The sequence below is a fragment of the Pseudophryne corroboree genome (genome assembly GCF_028390025.1).
Source record: "Pseudophryne corroboree isolate aPseCor3 chromosome 3 unlocalized genomic scaffold, aPseCor3.hap2 SUPER_3_unloc_16, whole genome shotgun sequence".
In the NCBI taxonomy this organism is placed as follows: domain Eukaryota; kingdom Metazoa; phylum Chordata; class Amphibia; order Anura; family Myobatrachidae; genus Pseudophryne; species Pseudophryne corroboree.
Genome location: NW_026967504.1, coordinates 495,782 through 513,912, shown reverse-complemented (window position 1 = coordinate 513,912; position 18,131 = coordinate 495,782). Strand labels below are relative to the sequence as shown.

General features: G+C 45.7%; 1 protein-coding gene across 1 annotated transcript in view; it reads right to left on the bottom strand.

The window, feature by feature from the left end:
- Positions 1–7,409: 7,409 nt before the first annotated feature.
- Positions 7,410–18,131, bottom strand: part of LOC134983471 (zinc finger protein 84-like) — a 98,931-nt gene continuing 88,209 nt past the window's right edge. The window contains exon 7 of the mRNA XM_063949142.1: positions 7,410–9,117. Coding sequence (XP_063805212.1) covers positions 8,171–9,117 — 947 coding nt within the window. The 3' untranslated portion in view covers positions 7,410–8,170. The remainder of the gene's footprint in view (positions 9,118–18,131) is intronic.

Genomic DNA, 18,131 nt, shown 5'->3' with positions numbered 1-18,131 from the left:
GGTAGCCGCTGAGAGGCAGGAGAACGCGCTGTCAGTTGGGTGCAGTGCACGCCATGCATCCACTAATTGGAGCTCCTTCGCTACTTGTGGGACCCCAAATCGAGGCACTTTAATTTTAGTTCCACTGGTGTTCTGTCGGTCTAGCTGGGCCACAGAGATCAAATTCATGTCCCCACACGCAAACATGGGTATATGTGTGTATGGAAGCAATAGTGTCACTAGTTTCTGCATAAAAGGTTTCGAGTATACATTGGGGGCATATATCGAGGCACATACAAACTTCATCTGGTCACACAGCAATTGACAAATTACATATCTACCTGATGCGTCAGCCACAATATCAGAGACATCCATCTGAATGTCTGATCTCGAGATAATGGCCACTCCTCTGGCTTTAGAATTATACGAGGCATACGCTAAAACCTTCCATCCTAGTATATTCAGCTTAAGCATTTCGCTAGGAATAAGATGGGTTTCTTGTAAACAGACTACATCTAAGCGTAGCTTACGTAAGTACATTAACACACATTTTCTCTTTTTTGGCGAGTTGAAACCCCCTACGTTCCAGCTACCAATTTTTAACGACATTGATCCGAAGTATACATGGAGTGTAATTCATTATACTATAACTTTTATACTTGTCTTCAAATCTTGGTCTAACGTTCCACCTCAAAAGCTCAAGACAGCATATATATCGACTAACATTATATATAGCAGGACGGTCTGAAGGGGTCAAGGGCAGGGGTAGGGCTTGGGCCTGTGATGTGGCCAACATGGGAGAAAAGAAATAAAAATAAAAATAAAAAACAAAAAACAATAAAATGCAACATATAACACATTTTAAACTTCCTAGCAATTTGAGTAACTCTCTGTTACCCAGAGTCATGTTTATGCAGGCAAGTACTCCGGCCGCCGGGTTTCCACCACATTAGAACATACATAGTACCGGTACAGCACAAATTATAATTAACCTGGAAAAGTGCATCTTCTCCATGTCGTTTCGCTTTTACAGGCTCGCGACCTATTCATGGTTTGCGAAGGCATACCTTCATTTATATAAGCTTCTCACAACAGATTAATCATGTATTGCCGGGTTAATATCTATTGCTTAGAAGAGGAAGAGCCTTGTTCATCTATGAAACTACGAGCAATTTCTCAATGTTGGGGAAATGGGGGGGGGGGTGAAGGAGGAGAGGGGGGGGGGAGGTGGTGGGGGGGGTTGTGATTGACGGGGGGGGGGGGGGGGAGATTGAGAGAGAGATGAATTTTTTGGCTCTACTTCTTTTGTAGAGGTAATGATTAATTTATTGGCTTATCTGAAATCCCTTAAAGCGCTTATAGCAATCTTTCTACGGGATATGGGTGTGTAACTATGATAATGGTGTCTCTAATCTAGCAAATCTAGTTAGTAATAGCAACAGAACTGGTCTAAGAAACAGATAACTGTAGAATTATACAAATTTAAGTGCAATAGCAATACCCGTAAGGGGAACAGTATGGACATACGCTTAGCGTGCATTTCCAGTCCATCTCTGCTGAACTTGATGGTTTATGTCCTGCAGTTACGCTCAAGAAGCGGACATCTCACAGTGGCTGCAACAGCGTGTCCTATTTCATCTTAGTTTGCTTTTTATGGAAATATGGAGATTAGAAGCTTCATTCACAATCAGACATTCTGGAGGCGTAGGTGTCTGCCGTCGATTCTTCCATCAGGTAGGCTTCTGCATCTTTTGGGGACATAAAGTCTTTGAAGGAGGAGCCATTGTATAGACGCAATCGTGCGGGGTAAAGGAGAGCGAATTTTCTGCTATCTTGTATAAGCTTGGAGCATATGGGTGCAAATTCCCTCCGCGCCTTTGAGAGCTCCGCCGAGTAATCTTGGAAGATTAATATCTTGTGCCCTTCCCATGAAATCTGCCGCTGTCGGCGCGATGCTGTCCACAATAGCTCCTTGTGAAGAAAGTTCAGTGGTTTAAAGATTACTGCACGTGGTCTGGCTCCCTCTTGTGGTCGCATGGGGCCAAGCCTATGAGCCCTTTCTATAATAAGGTCAGAGCATCTGTCTTTTACCAGCAGTAATTCTGGTAGAGATAATTTAATAAAATCAAATAAGTCTTGACCTTTGATAGACTCTGGCAAGCCTATAATCCTTAAATTCCCCCTGCGAGACCTATTTTCCAGGTCTTGGATTTTATTTTGCAGTATATGTATTTCCTTAGTGTTCTGAGATGTCGATTTTTTAAGATTTGCCACATCTGTAAATGTCTCACCCAATCTTTGTTCCACATTAAGGACTTTCTGTGTGAGATGGGATAGTTGTTTATTTATATCAGCCGTTTGCTCCTTTAACATGGGGGCTATGGCAGCCTGGATTATAGCTATCATGTCTTTGTTCAGCATGCTGCCCAGTACCTTTTTGGTGGTCCCTGCTGAGCGGGAGTCACTTTCAGAGAGGTCCCCTTCCTCAGTCTCGTGGGTGCCATCCTCTGCCAGGAGAGGCGATGGATCTCTCTGCCCCCGTCTGGAGACGGCGTCCAGCGCCATCTTGTTTTGGGAGGTCCCCCCCTGCTGTTTGTCTTTCACTGCTCGTGGTCTGGACATGACAGGGAAATACTTGTCCATGCAGCGGGGTGCGGCACCAGCAGTCTCCCGTAGCTGGGAACTCTCCTGTGAGGCTTAATAGCCGTGATTTATGGGGTGATAGTGGCCGGCGGTACGGAGCTCCGGTGACTAGCAGCCGCACATCGGAGACCGGAAGCGGAACTCAGACGTGCATTTACATGTTATATATATACTTGAGTAAATACATTTCTCTGATTTATAAACAAAAATCCTTGCACATTATATACAGAGAAATTATTATTTAGATCTTAACCATATCTAAAATGACCTAGTACATGTTATAATAATCATAGAGAAGAGTTATAAACTCACATCATAAATTAATTATTTCTACAGGACTACAATAGAGCTCCGTATTAATGAGAAAGTGCAGATAGAGAGACAAATAATAGATTGACTTGATTTTTATAATTTTTTATTTATTTAATTTAAGAATTATTTCTTTATTTATCTTTTGTTTTTAACTAGTTTTTATAACATAATATTAAGAATATTGATTATCATAATCAAAATTTCTTTCTAATCCCATTTGGATATGGGTCCTAAGTTTATCCGAAGTTAACTTGATACAACACTAAGAGCATATTTCAAATAGAGGAAACCAGGATGAGAGACTTAGATGATATTGTAATATGGGGGGAAGAGGGGCGGGTTGGGGAGGGGAGGAGAAGGGGAGGGAAGCAGGGAATGATGGTGAAGAGAAAAAAGAAAGAAAGAGGCGAGGGAGGGGGAAATTATAGTAAATCCTACTTAACCCCTCCCCCTTTTTTTCAATCAATTCTTAATACATGAATATAGCAAGAATAAGATCAATCCAGACAAGAATAATCCAAAGCCTCATTGAGACCATTGGGGTGTAAGGTGTCTAATTTGAAGATCCAAGAGGATTCTCCAATACATAATTTTCTAAACCTATCCCCCCCCTCTTTTTGTGCAAGAGAATTGTTCCAAACCATGTACTTTGGAGAAATGACGTGATACACTATGAGTCTGTAGTTTTTTGATGATATTTAATCTGTGTTCCCTAAATCTAGACTTCAAAGGTCTTATAGTTCTCCCTACATATTGGAGGGAGCAAGGACACTGTAACAGATAAACGCAATATGCTGTATCGCAATTAATAAATTGTTTAATCTTTTTTCCTGTGAGGGAATATAAGGCAAAAAATTAGATTTACCTGCCGTAGCAGTGGAGACCAGGTCCGGGAGACCTTCCCCAACCAATTCCTCACCCCTGTAAGGTAAAACCTCCATATGCCTTTTTGAGTCGGCATCACCTGTCCACTGTCGGCTCCAAGGACTCATCTAGCCGAGATCGACATAGCGTTGACTCTAAAACCCAGTAGGACAATGTCTCTTTGAGCATCTCTCATATAGAAGAGGCATCTTTAATATGACCCAGGGTTAATAAAATGGTATCCTTATCCAGGGTATCAATTTACGTCGATAAGGTATCTGTCCACGCTGCTATAGCGCTACAAACCCAAGCCGACGCTATTGCCGGTCTGAGTAAAGTACCAGAATGTGTATATATGGACTTTCCAGGTAGCCTCCTGCTTGCGATCCGCAGGATCCATGAGGGTAGCCGTATCTTGGGATGGCAGCGCTACCTTTTTGGATAAGCGTGTCAATGCTTTGTCCACCCTAGGGGAGGATTCCCACCGTATCCTGTCCTTAGTCGGGAAAGGATGCAACATAAGTATCCTTTTGGGAATCTGCAGTTTCTTGTCTGGAGATTCCCAAGCTTTTTCACATAACTCGTTAAGCTCATGAGAGGGGGGAAAGGTTACCTCAGCTTTCTTTCCCTTATACATGTGTACCCTTGTGTCAAGGACAGGGGGATCTTCTGTGATATGCAGTACACATTTTATTGCAATAATCATATATTGAATACGTTTAGCTAATTTTGGCTGTAACTTTGCATCATCGTAGTCAACACTGGAGTCAGAATCCGTGTCGGTGTTAGTGTCTACTATTTGGGATAGTAGGCGCTTTTGAGACCCCGAAGGTCCCTGTGATATAGGGGCAGGCAGGGCTTGACTCCCTGCATGTTTCCTGGACTCAGCTTTGTCCAACCTTTTGTGCAATAAATTAACATTTGCACTTAAAACATTCCACATATCCATCCAGTCAGGTATTGGCGTTGTCGACGGAGACACCACACTCATTTGCTCCACCTCCTCCCTAGGAGAGCCTTCTACCTCAGACATGTCGACACACGCGTACCGACACACCACACACTCAGGGAATCCTCTTATCTGAAGACAGTTCCCCCACAAGGCCCTTTGGAGAGACAGACAGAGAGAGTATGCCAGCACACACCCAGCGCCAATGACCCAGGAAAGAACACACTATATGTTTACCCAGATAGCGCTTGTATATCTTATTTGCGCCAAATTATGTGCCCCCCTTCTTTCAAACCCTCTTTCACCATGGATAAGCAGGAGAGAGTCCGGGGAGCTTCCTCTTAGCGCTGTGCTGTTAGAGAATATGGCGCTGGTGAGTGCTGAGGAACAAGCTCCGCCCCCTCAGCGGCAGGCTTCGGTCCCGCTTAAAATTTCAAAATATGGCGGGGATCTCTCTTATATACAGTGCCGAGCCTGTATATAAGTTATTGCCACCATTAGAGGTCCTTATTGCTGCCCAGGGCGTCCCCCCTGCACCCTTACAGTGACTGCCGTTTGTGTGTGGGAGCAATGGCGTACAGCTGTACCGCTGTGCGTTACCTCAGTGAAGATCTGAAGTCTTCTGCCGCCTTTGAAGTCTTCTTTCTTCCCATACTCACCCGGCTTCTATCTTCCGGCTCTGTAAGGAGGACGGCGGCGCGGCTCTGGGATGAACTGCGGGGTGAGACCTGTGTTCCGTTCCCTCTGGAGCTAATGGTGTCCAGTAGCCTAAGAAACAGAGCCTGACGTTAAAGTAGGTCTGTTTCTCTCCCCTCAGTCCCTCGCTGCAGGGAGTCTGTCGCCAGCAGTGCTCCCTGAAAATAAAAAACCTAACAAAATACTTTCTTTTTCAGGAAAACCCAGGAGAGCTCCCTGTAATGCACCCAGTCTCCTCTGGGCACAGTAATAAACTGCGGTCTGGAGGAGGGGCATAGAGGGAGGAGCCAGTGCACACCCATACCTAAAGTTCTTTCTTAGTGCCCATGTCTCCTGCGGAGCCCGTCTATCCCCATGGTCCTTACGGAGTCCCCAGCATCCTCTAGGACGTAAGAGAAATCTATCTTAAATAAACATAATTAAAGTTATGTTTTAATTTATTCATGAAACAAAGAAAAAAGAGTGTGCCACACATTAAGGCTTCTTTAGATATAAGCCCACTAGCGTTTTTTCTAAACCCCCTAACAAGTCATTGCCATTTGCTTAATGGCGCACCTCCAACGAGATTAGCTAATCTTTGGTATTAACACTTTCGGATTATTCCCTCTATCGGTTGGTTCATACATAGAAGGATCATAAAACAATTATCATTTGGGCCTGTGCATAGTCCCTCGGACTTATCGTCTTCCCTGGAAATACTTGTGGATGGAGCCCTTCATTCGCTTTGCCAGGATTCAAGGGTGGTCAATCTGTTGAAATCAGAGCACTACATTTTGGCCACCGTGCTCGATCCTAGGTTTAAAGCCTACGTTGTATCTCTCTTTCCGGACACAAGTCTGCAGAGGTGGAAAGACCTGCTGGTGAGAAAATTGTCAACTCAAGCGGAACGTGACCCGTCAACAGCTCCTCCTTCATTTTCTCCTGCAACTTGGGCTGCAAGGAAAAGGATAACATTTCCGAGCCCACCTACTGGACACAAAAGTAACAATACAAGTGACACATTAACAGGAAATTGTTTCTGTCACCATAGCGACAATTATCTGGCAATAAGATAATACACAGACACATAAAACGACTCAATGGAAATCTTTTGGTTTTAAACGACTTTATTTCATATCTTTAATACACAGATTTTTCTCTATATTTTAAACTTAAAAAATACTTTACTCTGCACAACATGGATAAAATATCCATTAAAGCACAGAAACAATTCAAGTTACATTATAGTATTGCAGGTAAGTAAAACAGATACATAGCAGGAGAGCCAAAACCCTATGGGGGTCATTCAGACCCAGCCGCAACAGCGGCCCGCAGCAGTTTGCAGGTGGTGGCAATATGCACATGCGCAGCGGCCGCGCAGACACACACATTGCGGCCGCATCCCTGAGGGGTGAATGTGGGCGGGCCAGGACCATTTTCCGGGGGCTGCGTGATGTCACATCTGTGTTCATCTCTTATTAACCCCCTATAAGCTTCCAGAGTGCACCTCATATCTCATCTTTTCCAAATTACTACAAATGATATGAGATCGGTAGCAGCACTACTTTCAGGATTATTACACAGAACACACATAAAGGCTGACACAGCAAATAACAGTAACACATACAAGGGATTATTTAGAAATAAGGAAACATATTCATCATTAAGTCTAATTATCAACTGGTTCTGTGTGGGACCCATACACCTCTTTACTGCCTCCAGCATCCCCTGGTACTGTACTGCGGCCATCCGCCCAGTCTCCCCCCACTACTGCCACTGCCCTGTCTCCTCCAACTACTGCCACCCACCCTGTATCCCCCACTACTGCCACCGCCCCATCTCCCCCCAACTACTGCCACCCACATTGTCCTCCGTCACTACTGCCTCCCCCTACTGCCACCCTCCTTGTCCTCCCCCACAGCTTCCACCCTCTCTGTCTCCCCCAACTACTGCCACCGCCCCATTTCCCCCCACTACTGCCACTGCCCTGTCTCCCCCTCTGACACCTTAGCACTGCTTGTGGACAATATTGCCCAAGGCAGGCAGCCGGTGGAGGGAGCAGAGAATGGGTGTTATGTGGCAGGAACAGGCTGGTTAGGTAACAGCCTGGCTGCTGCATTCTGTACAAGCTAAAAGCGGTGCAATTCTATTGCTGGGAGACCCAGGTAGAGGACATTGCTGTAGTCTATGTGTGATGATACAAGTGCATGTATGACTGTAGGTAGATCTTCTGAGGGAATAAAGTGCTGGAGTCTGGCTATGTTCCTCAGATGAGGATCTGATTGTGGCAGATACCGATGTCTAACTGTCACTCCACCATCCAGGACACCAATATTCCGCACAGGATCAGCATGTTGTAACTCTGAACCCGCAAGCGTTAAGTCTGGTTTGCAAAGCTGAGCTGTAACCCTGCCCTTTGTTGGTGAGCTTTTACCACATAGACCTGTTTCACCAGGACTGAGTCACAGCCAACTGGCATCACCCATACCTAGAGCTCAGCTAGACAACCATTTAGGATTGGTACTGGGTTCTCAATACCCGGAGCAAAAGACAGGTCATCTGCACAGCAGTGGTAGATGAGGACATGACATCTGATTATTTCACCCAGTGGTAACATGTATATTGCAAAAAGCATAGGAGAGAAGATAAGAACATTGAAGAACAATGCATGGCAATGATAAGTATACTCCAGAAGATTAAAATGGTTCCTCACCTGAGTGATGTCTATTGTGTGCAACAAGAGCTGATTTATTTCTCAGAGTATAGAAATGGCCTCTCACCTGCGTGACTTCTCTGATGTCTAACAAGATGTGATTTATGTGCAAAACCTTTCCCACACTCAGAACATGGAAATGGCTTCTCACCTGTGTGAATTCTGTGATGTATAACAAGATTTGATTTGTTTGCAAAACATTTCCCACACTCAGAGCATAGAAATGGCTTCTCACCTGTGTGAGTTCGCTGATGTGTAACAAGATATGATTTCCGTGTAAAACATTTCCCACACTCAGAACATGGAAATAGCTTCTCACCTGTGTGACTTCTCTGATGTTTAACAAGATCTGGTTTGTTTGCAAAACATTTCCCACATTCAGAGCATAGATCACCTGTGTGAGTTCGCTGATGTGTAACAAGATGTGATTTCCGTGTAAAACATTTCCCACACTCAGTACATGGAAATGGCTTCTCACCTGCGTGACTTCTCTGATGTTTAACAAGATCTGATTTGTTTGCAAAACATTTCCTACACTCAGAGCATAGAAATGGCTTCTCACCTGTGTGACTTCTGTGATGTATAACAAGATATGATTTATATGTAAAACATTTCCCACACTCAGAACATGGAAATGGCTTCTCACCTGTGTGACTTCTCTGATGTATAACAAGATCTGATTTATATGTAAAACATTTCCCACACTCAGAACATATCAGTGGCCTTTCACCTGTAAAACATTTGGCATCTACAGAACACAGAAACACTGTATCTACTCTCAGAGCTGGAACAGATGCACCAATATCAGAGTGATCAGGAGAACATTTCCCAGGATCAGAGGGACCAGCTGATAGAGCTGGATGTATAATTGGGGTAATGGGGTTAGCGCCTGGAGAATCCGGTCTACTGTCATTATCTTTTATGTCACAATCCGGGGATAACATTAGATGTCCTTCTGAGATATTCCTGCTTGTGTGTCCATCTGCTGGAAATAAAATACATTATGGAAATGTGAAATTTTCTGTAAAAATATTAATCTTGTAAACAATAGGAGAAGACGACTTGCTGGGACACTTAATTGTAAATGTGTGTGTATAATAAAATGAAGGCTTATAATATTGTGTCTCAGACTATCATAGTGTCCACCCTCCTGAGAACACTCACAATAACAAATGTAATATTATAATAAGACTTAGATATATCTCTCTTGTACTGGTAACTAACCATGAAGTATAAATGGAGATGTAGTCACTCGCCAAGTCCTATGTCAGCACCAATGTAAAACAATGGATGGGGAACATATCGTATGAATTGGAGATTCTAGATGAACAATAACATCAGTCATATGAGCTGATGGATCAGGGAAATGTCTCCTAACGTTACTCCTGGAAGCATTGGTAAGGTAGCATTCCTTTATGTGTGTGCTCATACGCTGGTAAGCCTGTACATGTGTTACTCACCCTTATATAAGGTATATTGCTACAGCAGAGTAGGTGTGGAACAAGGTATTTTACATGCAATACACCATATAATACCCTGTAATCATCATCTGCTAGGTTATACTCTACTTTCTCTTACGTCCTAGAGGATGCTGGGGTCCATTTAATACCATGGGGTATAGACGGGTCCTTTGGGAGCCACTGGCACTTTAAGAGTTTAATAGTGTGGGCTGGCCCCTCCCTCTATGCCCCTCCTACCAGACTCAGTTTAGAAAATGTGACCGGAGGAGCCGGTCACAGCTAGGGGAACTCCTAGGAGTTGTTTATTTTCTAGAGTTAGTTAGGATACAAGAAGGCTGCTGGCAACAGCCTCCCTGCTTCATGGGACTTAGGGAGAGAGGGGGGGGGGGGGGTAGGAACCAACTTCCTGAAGAGTTAATGGTTCTCTACTCCGCTGACAGGACACCGAGCTCCTGAGGGTGCTGATCGCAAGCCCACGAGGCGACTGCTCTCTCCCGCAGCATGGCCGCCACCCCCTAACAAAGCCAGAAGAAAGAAGAGTGATGAGTACAGCGCCAGCATCCCGGTTAGCGGGTCACCGGTGGGTAAACAGGCCCCGATCCAAGCACCGAGGGACACTCTGCTCAGGGTCCACTTTTTTTCATATTAAAGAACACATTCTACAAGCTGCTTTGTATTCCTCATCCACAGGTGAGTGCCTGGATAATCTGTAGAAATTTCTCCTGTGACGCTGGCCAAAAGGCGTCTATTCCACCCAAGGAAATGTACAATACAAATGGGTATTTCCTACTAAGGTTATTGTAATGTGAAACGGCGCCTTCGCAGTGATACCTTCACCCGAGGATGGCCCTACTATTCTGAAAAAATAGGATTTTAATACCTGCCGGTAAATCCCTTTCTCGTAGTTAATAGGGGATACTGGGATGGTCTTAGTACCATGGGGTATAGATGGGGTCCATTGGAGCCTGGCACTTTAAAACTTCTTCAGAGTGTGCTGGCTCCTCCCTTCTATGCCCCTCCTGCAGACTCAGTCTAGGAAAACTGTGCCCGAGGAGACGGACATACTTTGAAAGGCGGAAAAGAGACAAGAAAGTGGTGAGAGAACGAACCAGCACACAACATAACAAGAGGATAGCAACACTAACCACAACTTGAAAATAGGGACAGCAAAAGCAGACCCAAACTACAACACACAAGAACAACTCTTGCTGGAAAATATGAAAGCACAGAGGCGGGCGCCCAGTATGGACTATGAGAAAAGGATTTACCGGTAGATATTAAAATCCTGTTTTCTCTAATGTCCAAGGGGATACTGGGTTGGTCTTAGTACCATGGGGAAGTTCCAAAACTCCAAACTGGGTGGGAGAGTGCTGAGACCCCATCAAAACTGATTGACCAAACTGAAGGCCCTCAGTAGCCAAGGTGTTGAACCTTTAAAACTTTACAGCATGTTCGAACCCAACCAAGTAGCTGCCCAGCATAACTACAAAGCCGAAACCTCCCGGGCAGCCACCTAGGAAGAACCCACTGTCCGTGTGGAGTGGGCCTGAACAGACCTTGGCAGCGGCAAAGCCGCCGAAGAGTGAGCCTGTTGGATCGTAAGCCTGATCCAACACGCAATAGACTGCTTCGAAGCAGGACAACCAATCTTTGAAGCATCATAGAGAACAAAGAGCGAGTCTGATTTTCTGAGAATAGCTGGCCTCTTGGCATAAATCTCCAAAGCCCGAACCACGTCCAAGGACATTGGTGTAACAGACGTGCCAGTGACAACCAGAACCACCACTGGCCAATTGATATGAAATGCTGGCACCACCTTAGGTAAGAATGTCTAGCGAGTTTTAAGCACCGCTCTATCCTCGTGAAACACCAGAGAAGGACTCTTACAGGATAAGGTCCCTAATTCCAAAACACACCTCACTGAGGCCAAGGCTAACAACATGATAGCCTGCCATGTCAAATACTCCATGTCCACCTTGTGGAAAGGTTCAATCAAACCGATTGGAGAAAGGCCAGAACCAAATTGAGAACTCACGGTGCTGTGGGAGGCACAAAGGGTGGTCGAATATGAAGGACCACTGGGGGAACGGGCAATTGTTCCCTGGAAGAAGAAGACAAGGCTGAGATTTTTCACTTTTATGGAGCCTAAACGTAGGCCCACATCCACAACAGCCTGCAGGAAGTGCAAGAAATGTACCAGATGAAAATCCACAGCAGAATACGGTTGACCTTCACACCAAGAGACACATTTCTTCCATATGCGATGGTAATATTTCGATGCGACTTTCAGCATAGTCGAGATAACCTTGCCTGGAATCTCTTTACCTGGAAAAATCCTCCCAATATATTTCCATTGCATCAAACGTAGCCGTGGTAAGTCTGGATAGACGAATGGCCCTTGTGTAAGATGATCATCCTCAATTGGCAGAGGCCAGGGGCCTACGAGTAATAAGGCTAAAATGTGTACATACCAGGCCCTGTGGGGCTAAGTCTGGGGCAATCAGAATTGCCTGAACCCTGTCCCTTTAAGTCTTTTGAGAACTCTTGGAATTAGAGGAACTGGAGGCAACAAGTACACCAACCGGTAAATCCACGGTTTCGCCAAAGCGTCCACTGCTGTGGCCTGTGGATCCCTCATCCCAGAACAGTAACGCAGAAGCTTCTTGGTGAGCTGAGAAACCAACAAGTTGATTTGCGGGTAGCCCCACCGATGAAATATCTGCTGAAACACTTGCGGGTAGAGGCCCCATTCCCCCAGGTGCAGATCGTGTCTACTGAGGAAGTCTGCTCCCCAATTGTCTACTCCCGGAATTAATATGTCAGAAATGGCCTTGGGATTCCGCTCCACCCAGAGGAATATCTGTGACACCTCCCTCATTGCAGCTCTGCTGTTTGGACCTCCTTGTTGGTTTATGTACGCCACAGTTGGTGTGTTTTCTGACCATACCTGTATGGCCTGATACTGAAGGATATAAAGAGGTCAGCAGAAAGGCACTGTAAATCGCCCTGAGTTCCAAAACATTTATCAGAAGGGAAGCTTCTTGATCAGACCACCTTCATTGGAACCGAGCCCCTAGGGTCACTGCACCCCAATTATGGAGGCTTGCATCCTTTGTCAGCAGAATCCAATGATGAATTCTGAAGTGTTGACCCTCTGAAAGGGAGATCAGCAACCACCATAAGAGGGAAATCCTGGCGTTTCGTGTAAGGCATATCATCTGGCGTATGTGCAGATGTGACCCAGACCATTTGTCCAGCAGATCCAGCTGGAATGGTCATGCATGAAATCTTCTGTACCGAATTGCATCGTTGGAGGCCATCATCTTTCCCAGTAAGCGTATGCAAAGATGTACCGAGATTTTGTTCCGCTTCAAAATGGAACATACCATCGTCTGAATTATCTTTGCCTTGTCCATAGGAAGGAACACCTTCTGAGACACTGTGTCCAGTATCATTATCAGGAACTGAAGCCTCTGCGAAGGTTCTAGGTGGGATTTCTGCAGATTGAGAATCCACCCATGATCCGTGAGTAGTCGTGTTGGAAGGCTGATCTTTTCCATCAACTGTGCTCTGAATATAGCCATTATGAAGAGATCATCCAAGTTAGGAATGATGTTCACTTCCTGCTTGCAGAGTTGTAGCAACATCTCTGCCATCACCCCTGATAACACCATCAGTGTCGATGAGAGAGCGAAAGGTAAGGCCTGAACCTGGTAATAACTGTCCTGCAGTGCAAACCTGAGGTCAGCCTGAAGAGGCGGCCATATTGGGATACGCATCCTTAATATCCAGAGAAACCAGGAATTCCCCTTCTTCCACGTCACGCTTGGCTTGAGTTGGGGATCTGACGACTGATAATTGACTGAGGGAGCAGCTAATCGGCAAAGGAAGGAAACAAGGTGGCTGAATGCAGTTCTTACTCATGGATTGAAGACTTAGGCCCGAAGATGTAGAGCGGTAGGCAATGAGGACAATGACCCGGAATGATACACTGAAGAAAGAGGAATTCAGTTTTAATGAGACCTCAATCATACACAACGACTAGGAGAGAAGTCTGAGTGAATTCTGAAAGACGAAAGGTTAGTGATTTGTAAACGATGCTGAAGAATACTGAATGAAGAAGTGACTTGTGATTTGTAAACGATGCTGAAGAGAGGATCGCTGTGAGCACCATCAGCAAATGGAGACCCTCTACCAGATAGAGGGCCCAGTGGTTAAACCACAAGAGCAGGTGGACTGGGAGCAAAGGACTGCAATAACAGAACTGACCACCAGGTGGAAACAACAGAACCAGGATACCGGGGGTTAACCTGGGAGCACAGAGTTCAGGGCACCTTACAGCAAGTAACTTGAAGTACTGGCAACATAGCTAAGCATCAACCCCTTTTTATAAGTGAAGGCTGTACCAGATTGGCTGGACGTGAACTGGGATACCTATTGTCTTGGATTGGTCTCCAACATGGTGGCTCCCCGCACAGAGGACACATGTGGAACCAGCACACAGCCACTACCTCTGGCCTCAGCCTCCCAGATGCTGCACTCCAGCAACAGGACACTCGGAAACAGACACCTCCGGCTGCCATGCTCCGCTCCCCAGGACCCGGACCTCCAGACACCCGGCAGCCGCACCGGAGGACCTTGCTGCTGTAGTTCCTATCCATCGCAGCGACACAAGCCAGCTAAGAGGAAGGCCGCAGGGACCAGAACCGGTGGTAAGACTCCAGATGCTGACAGTACCCCCCTTTTTAGGGTGGTTTCCGAACACCCACGCTGCCTAGTGGGATTCTTGGCATAAATCAGTCTTGGACCATGAACATTCTCTGCAGCCACCCAAGATCTTTCCTCCCGACCATATCCCCTCCAATCTATGAGACACTGGAGATAACCATACCTCTTGCGGAAGTCAAGAAACTTATGAACCTCGAATTCCTCATTTTGAGCAGCTTGAACCTTCGGAGGTTAAGGGAAAGCTGCCCAAAAATGATTTAGTACAGGAGACTTTAGCAGAGAAATGTGAAAGGCATTGGGAATTTTCAAATAGGGAGGCAGTTTCACCCTGTAAGAAACAGGATTCAACACTCTTAATAGGATACGGACCGATGAATCTTGGAGCAAACTTTTTGTAGGAACTTTGAGTCTGAGGTTTCTGGTGGATATCCAAACACGATCTCCCACTTTGAGACTAGGAACAGCCCTATGTTTCCGATCAGTGCAGGTCTTTTATTTCTGGGAAGTCTTAAGTAGCGCCTTATGAATTTGTCTCCAAATCTTAGTGAACTGACGAAGAGCGGATTCACCAGCAGGAACCTCAAGAGGTGTTTGAGATTAGAAGGAAGGAACTCATGGATGAAAACTATAGTTAATGAAGAAAGGAGTGGAATTGGTAGAAGAATGATATAGGTTATAGTATGCAAACTCAGCAAATGGGAGGTAATCCATCCAGTCTTCCTGAGCAGGGGACATGAACATCCGTAAGAAAGTTTCCAGATCTTGGTTGACTCTTTCAGTCTGTCTGTCAGTCTGGGGATGGTAGGCTGAAGAGAAGTTCAACTTGATTCCTAGGAGCTGAGAGCTTGGCGACGAATTAAGGACCCTAATCAGAAACTATTTCCTGTGGAAGGCCATGCAAATGAAAATCTATGAGAAAAACAATTTGGATAGTTGAGGAGCAGAGGGAAGACCGGTGAGGGGTATGAAGTGAGCCATCTTCGAACACCATTCCACAATGACCCAAATGGTGTTATGCCCTCTGGAGACCGGCAAATCGGTTATGAAATCCATAGAGATGCGAGTCCAAGGCTTTTGAGGTGTTGGAAGTGGATGAAGAAGACCTGAGGGAGATGCTTGTGGACTTTTATGTTGAACACATTTAGAAAAGGCTGCTACAAATTCAAAGACATCCGTTTTAAGATGAGGCCACCAGTAGAATCGCTGAATGAACTGGAGAGTCTTAAGACCACCGGCATGACCCATGAAAGATGAAGAATGAGCCCACGTAAGCTATTTCCTGCAAAATTTTGGTGCTACAAAAGTTCTCCCTGGCGGAGGTAGAGGAACAGTACGAGTTGAAGCAAATGAAGCCGGAATCAGAATAAACTGTTTTAGAGGAGTTGAGTGAATCATCTGTTTGAAAAGAATGAGAAAGTGGATCTACTCTTCAATTTAAGGTTCCTGGGCGGTTAAAGAGTTTGAAGGAGAACCGAGAGAAGAAGAGAGCCCACCTGGCTTGCCATGGGTTTAAACAAAGAGTTTAAACAATGGGTTTAAGCCATCATGGAAGGACTTGGAGGAGAAGACAGAATGGGAGAAGATTCAGAATGATCAGGACTGGGGCTCAATGTTAGCTGATTAGGAAGAAGAAAAGGTCTCAAGTCAGTTTGAGAGGTTTCCTGTTGAGGACGAGGTTTAGCTTTCACATGAGATGATTTTCCAGTTCTGCCCATTCTTCAGCATAACATTACGGAGATTAGAGAACAAGGTCAGGAGGCCAGTAGCGACATAGCAGAAGTATTGAAGTGTAGAAATAGGGAGACATCAGTGAGCATAGACCCTCAGTGGCCATCTGTTACAGAAACATTGTGAGGTCAGTTGTTTATGGGTAATAGCAAGAAGATGCCATCCTTGAGCGGTAAAGTAATTTATAGGAGCCAGCAACTGGAGCCTGCTACTGTCTTGGACACATGGACTGTTGCGCCGTAGCTATACTGAAGCCCCAAGAGCTCTAATTGGATCTTACGGTGATTGAGGGGAGCAGGAGGAAAAAAAAAACCCAGCAGCAAACAGTACGGAGGATGTAGTCAGCACAGTCTGCCACCAGAGGGAGTCGACATAGCAGGAGTGGAGGCCAGGCAATAATAATAATAAAAGCAGTTCAGGCGACCACTTACTGCCCAGGTAGGGCCGCAGCGGCAGAAGTCCCTGCCGGAAATCACCGAGACTGTAGTGAAGGGCACTGATCATGGGCTGTCAGTGTCTGTAGCTCCCAGGGAAGCGGCTGGTTTCAGGAGGGCATGTGGCTATATTGCCAGTTTTCAAGATGACCACTTCTGGCAGGGAAGTCCAAATTAAAAAAAACTGGGTGGGTGAACCAGGTCAGTAATAAGGCAGGAGAGGGTACTAGGATGCAGTGGCACAGGGTAGTGTATCTGGCTGCACAGGAACCCCACGTGTATGTCCTCTATAATTCACAGCTCTGCCAGATTCCCCCGTAGCACCATGGGTTAGGAGGAGAGGAGGGAGATGCCGGAACACTGCTGGAGAGATGACAGGCAATCGCTGCGTGTATTCCCCGCTGCCACGACTCAGGGCTTCAACGGCCGGACAGTAGGAGAAGGCAGGCTGCAGGCGGGTGAGCTGACTAACGTGACGTGTCCCTGCTGAGGCCACCAATCCCCGTAGTATGTGCCACATCAGATGCCGGGAAAGCAGCTCCGCTCAGTGTCTCCCGCCGCGGTCACCGCTGATTCCCAGTCAGCCTCTCCACACGACTCCAACAGCACGGCTAGGCACAAGAGTGGACAGGGCGCACAACCCATGGTGAGTAGCAGTGCTACCTCGCTGAGGTCCAGTCTGTGGTGGGATCACTGCACAACTTCAGTCCGCAGCTTCGGATCCGGGTGTAGGCCGCAACCTGCAAAAGCCAAATGAATGGCTCCCCGGCGCCGCAACCTACACACCGGGGTGTCAAAACACACAGAGGGGCAAGAAAGGGCATGGAAGAACCCGTATGACAGCTGTAAAAGGCAGAAAGGACCTATATAAGCAGGTGCTCCTTTATCCTGCTTTCTGCTGCTTTTCCAGTCAGACCACACCCCCGTGACATCTTTTATTGATGTTGAAAACAAAAGTAATGTAGATTTTCGGACCAATCTAAGACATGCGAATCTACTTTGGAAGCCACCTCCCTTTTTTTTTTTTAAAGAGTGCCCAACTGGACGAGGATAATTGGAATTCCATTTCTTGGAATTCTAACTTCCTACTGGGCGTAACCCAAAATTTCCATCAGCTGTTTTGGGATGTTTAAACACAGTTGTCTTAGTTTTTATAGTTTTTAACACAGGCTCCGCTGCCTTTTCTAAAGATGGAATGGCTTACATAGAACTAATTAGCTCAGGTATGTCAGGTATGTCCAGACCTTCCGAAGTGCAATGAGTCCTCATCCTCCAACGAATCCTCATCTAAAACATGTGTAGACTGTGAAGATGTTGTATCATGTCTATGTGATTTACTTACCACCAGCCTTTCAGCCTGCTGTTTTGAGAGGCTGACAATTCCCTAGGTGTATAAACTTCAGAATGAATGTTGCATGTATGGGTTAATAGGGAATAGCTACATTGGATAATGTCTGTGCAAAGTAGCCCATGAAGGTTTACCAGAACCTGTGCCTGCCTCACTTGTACACGTGGGTAAGCGTTGTCGCGATCCGGCGAGGAGTTGTTGGAGCGACTCTATGGTGCGTATAAGATGCTTTTTTAGAAAGATCACTCAAAAAAATTAGTAATACTATAAAAATAAAATAAGAAAACTTATGGCTCCT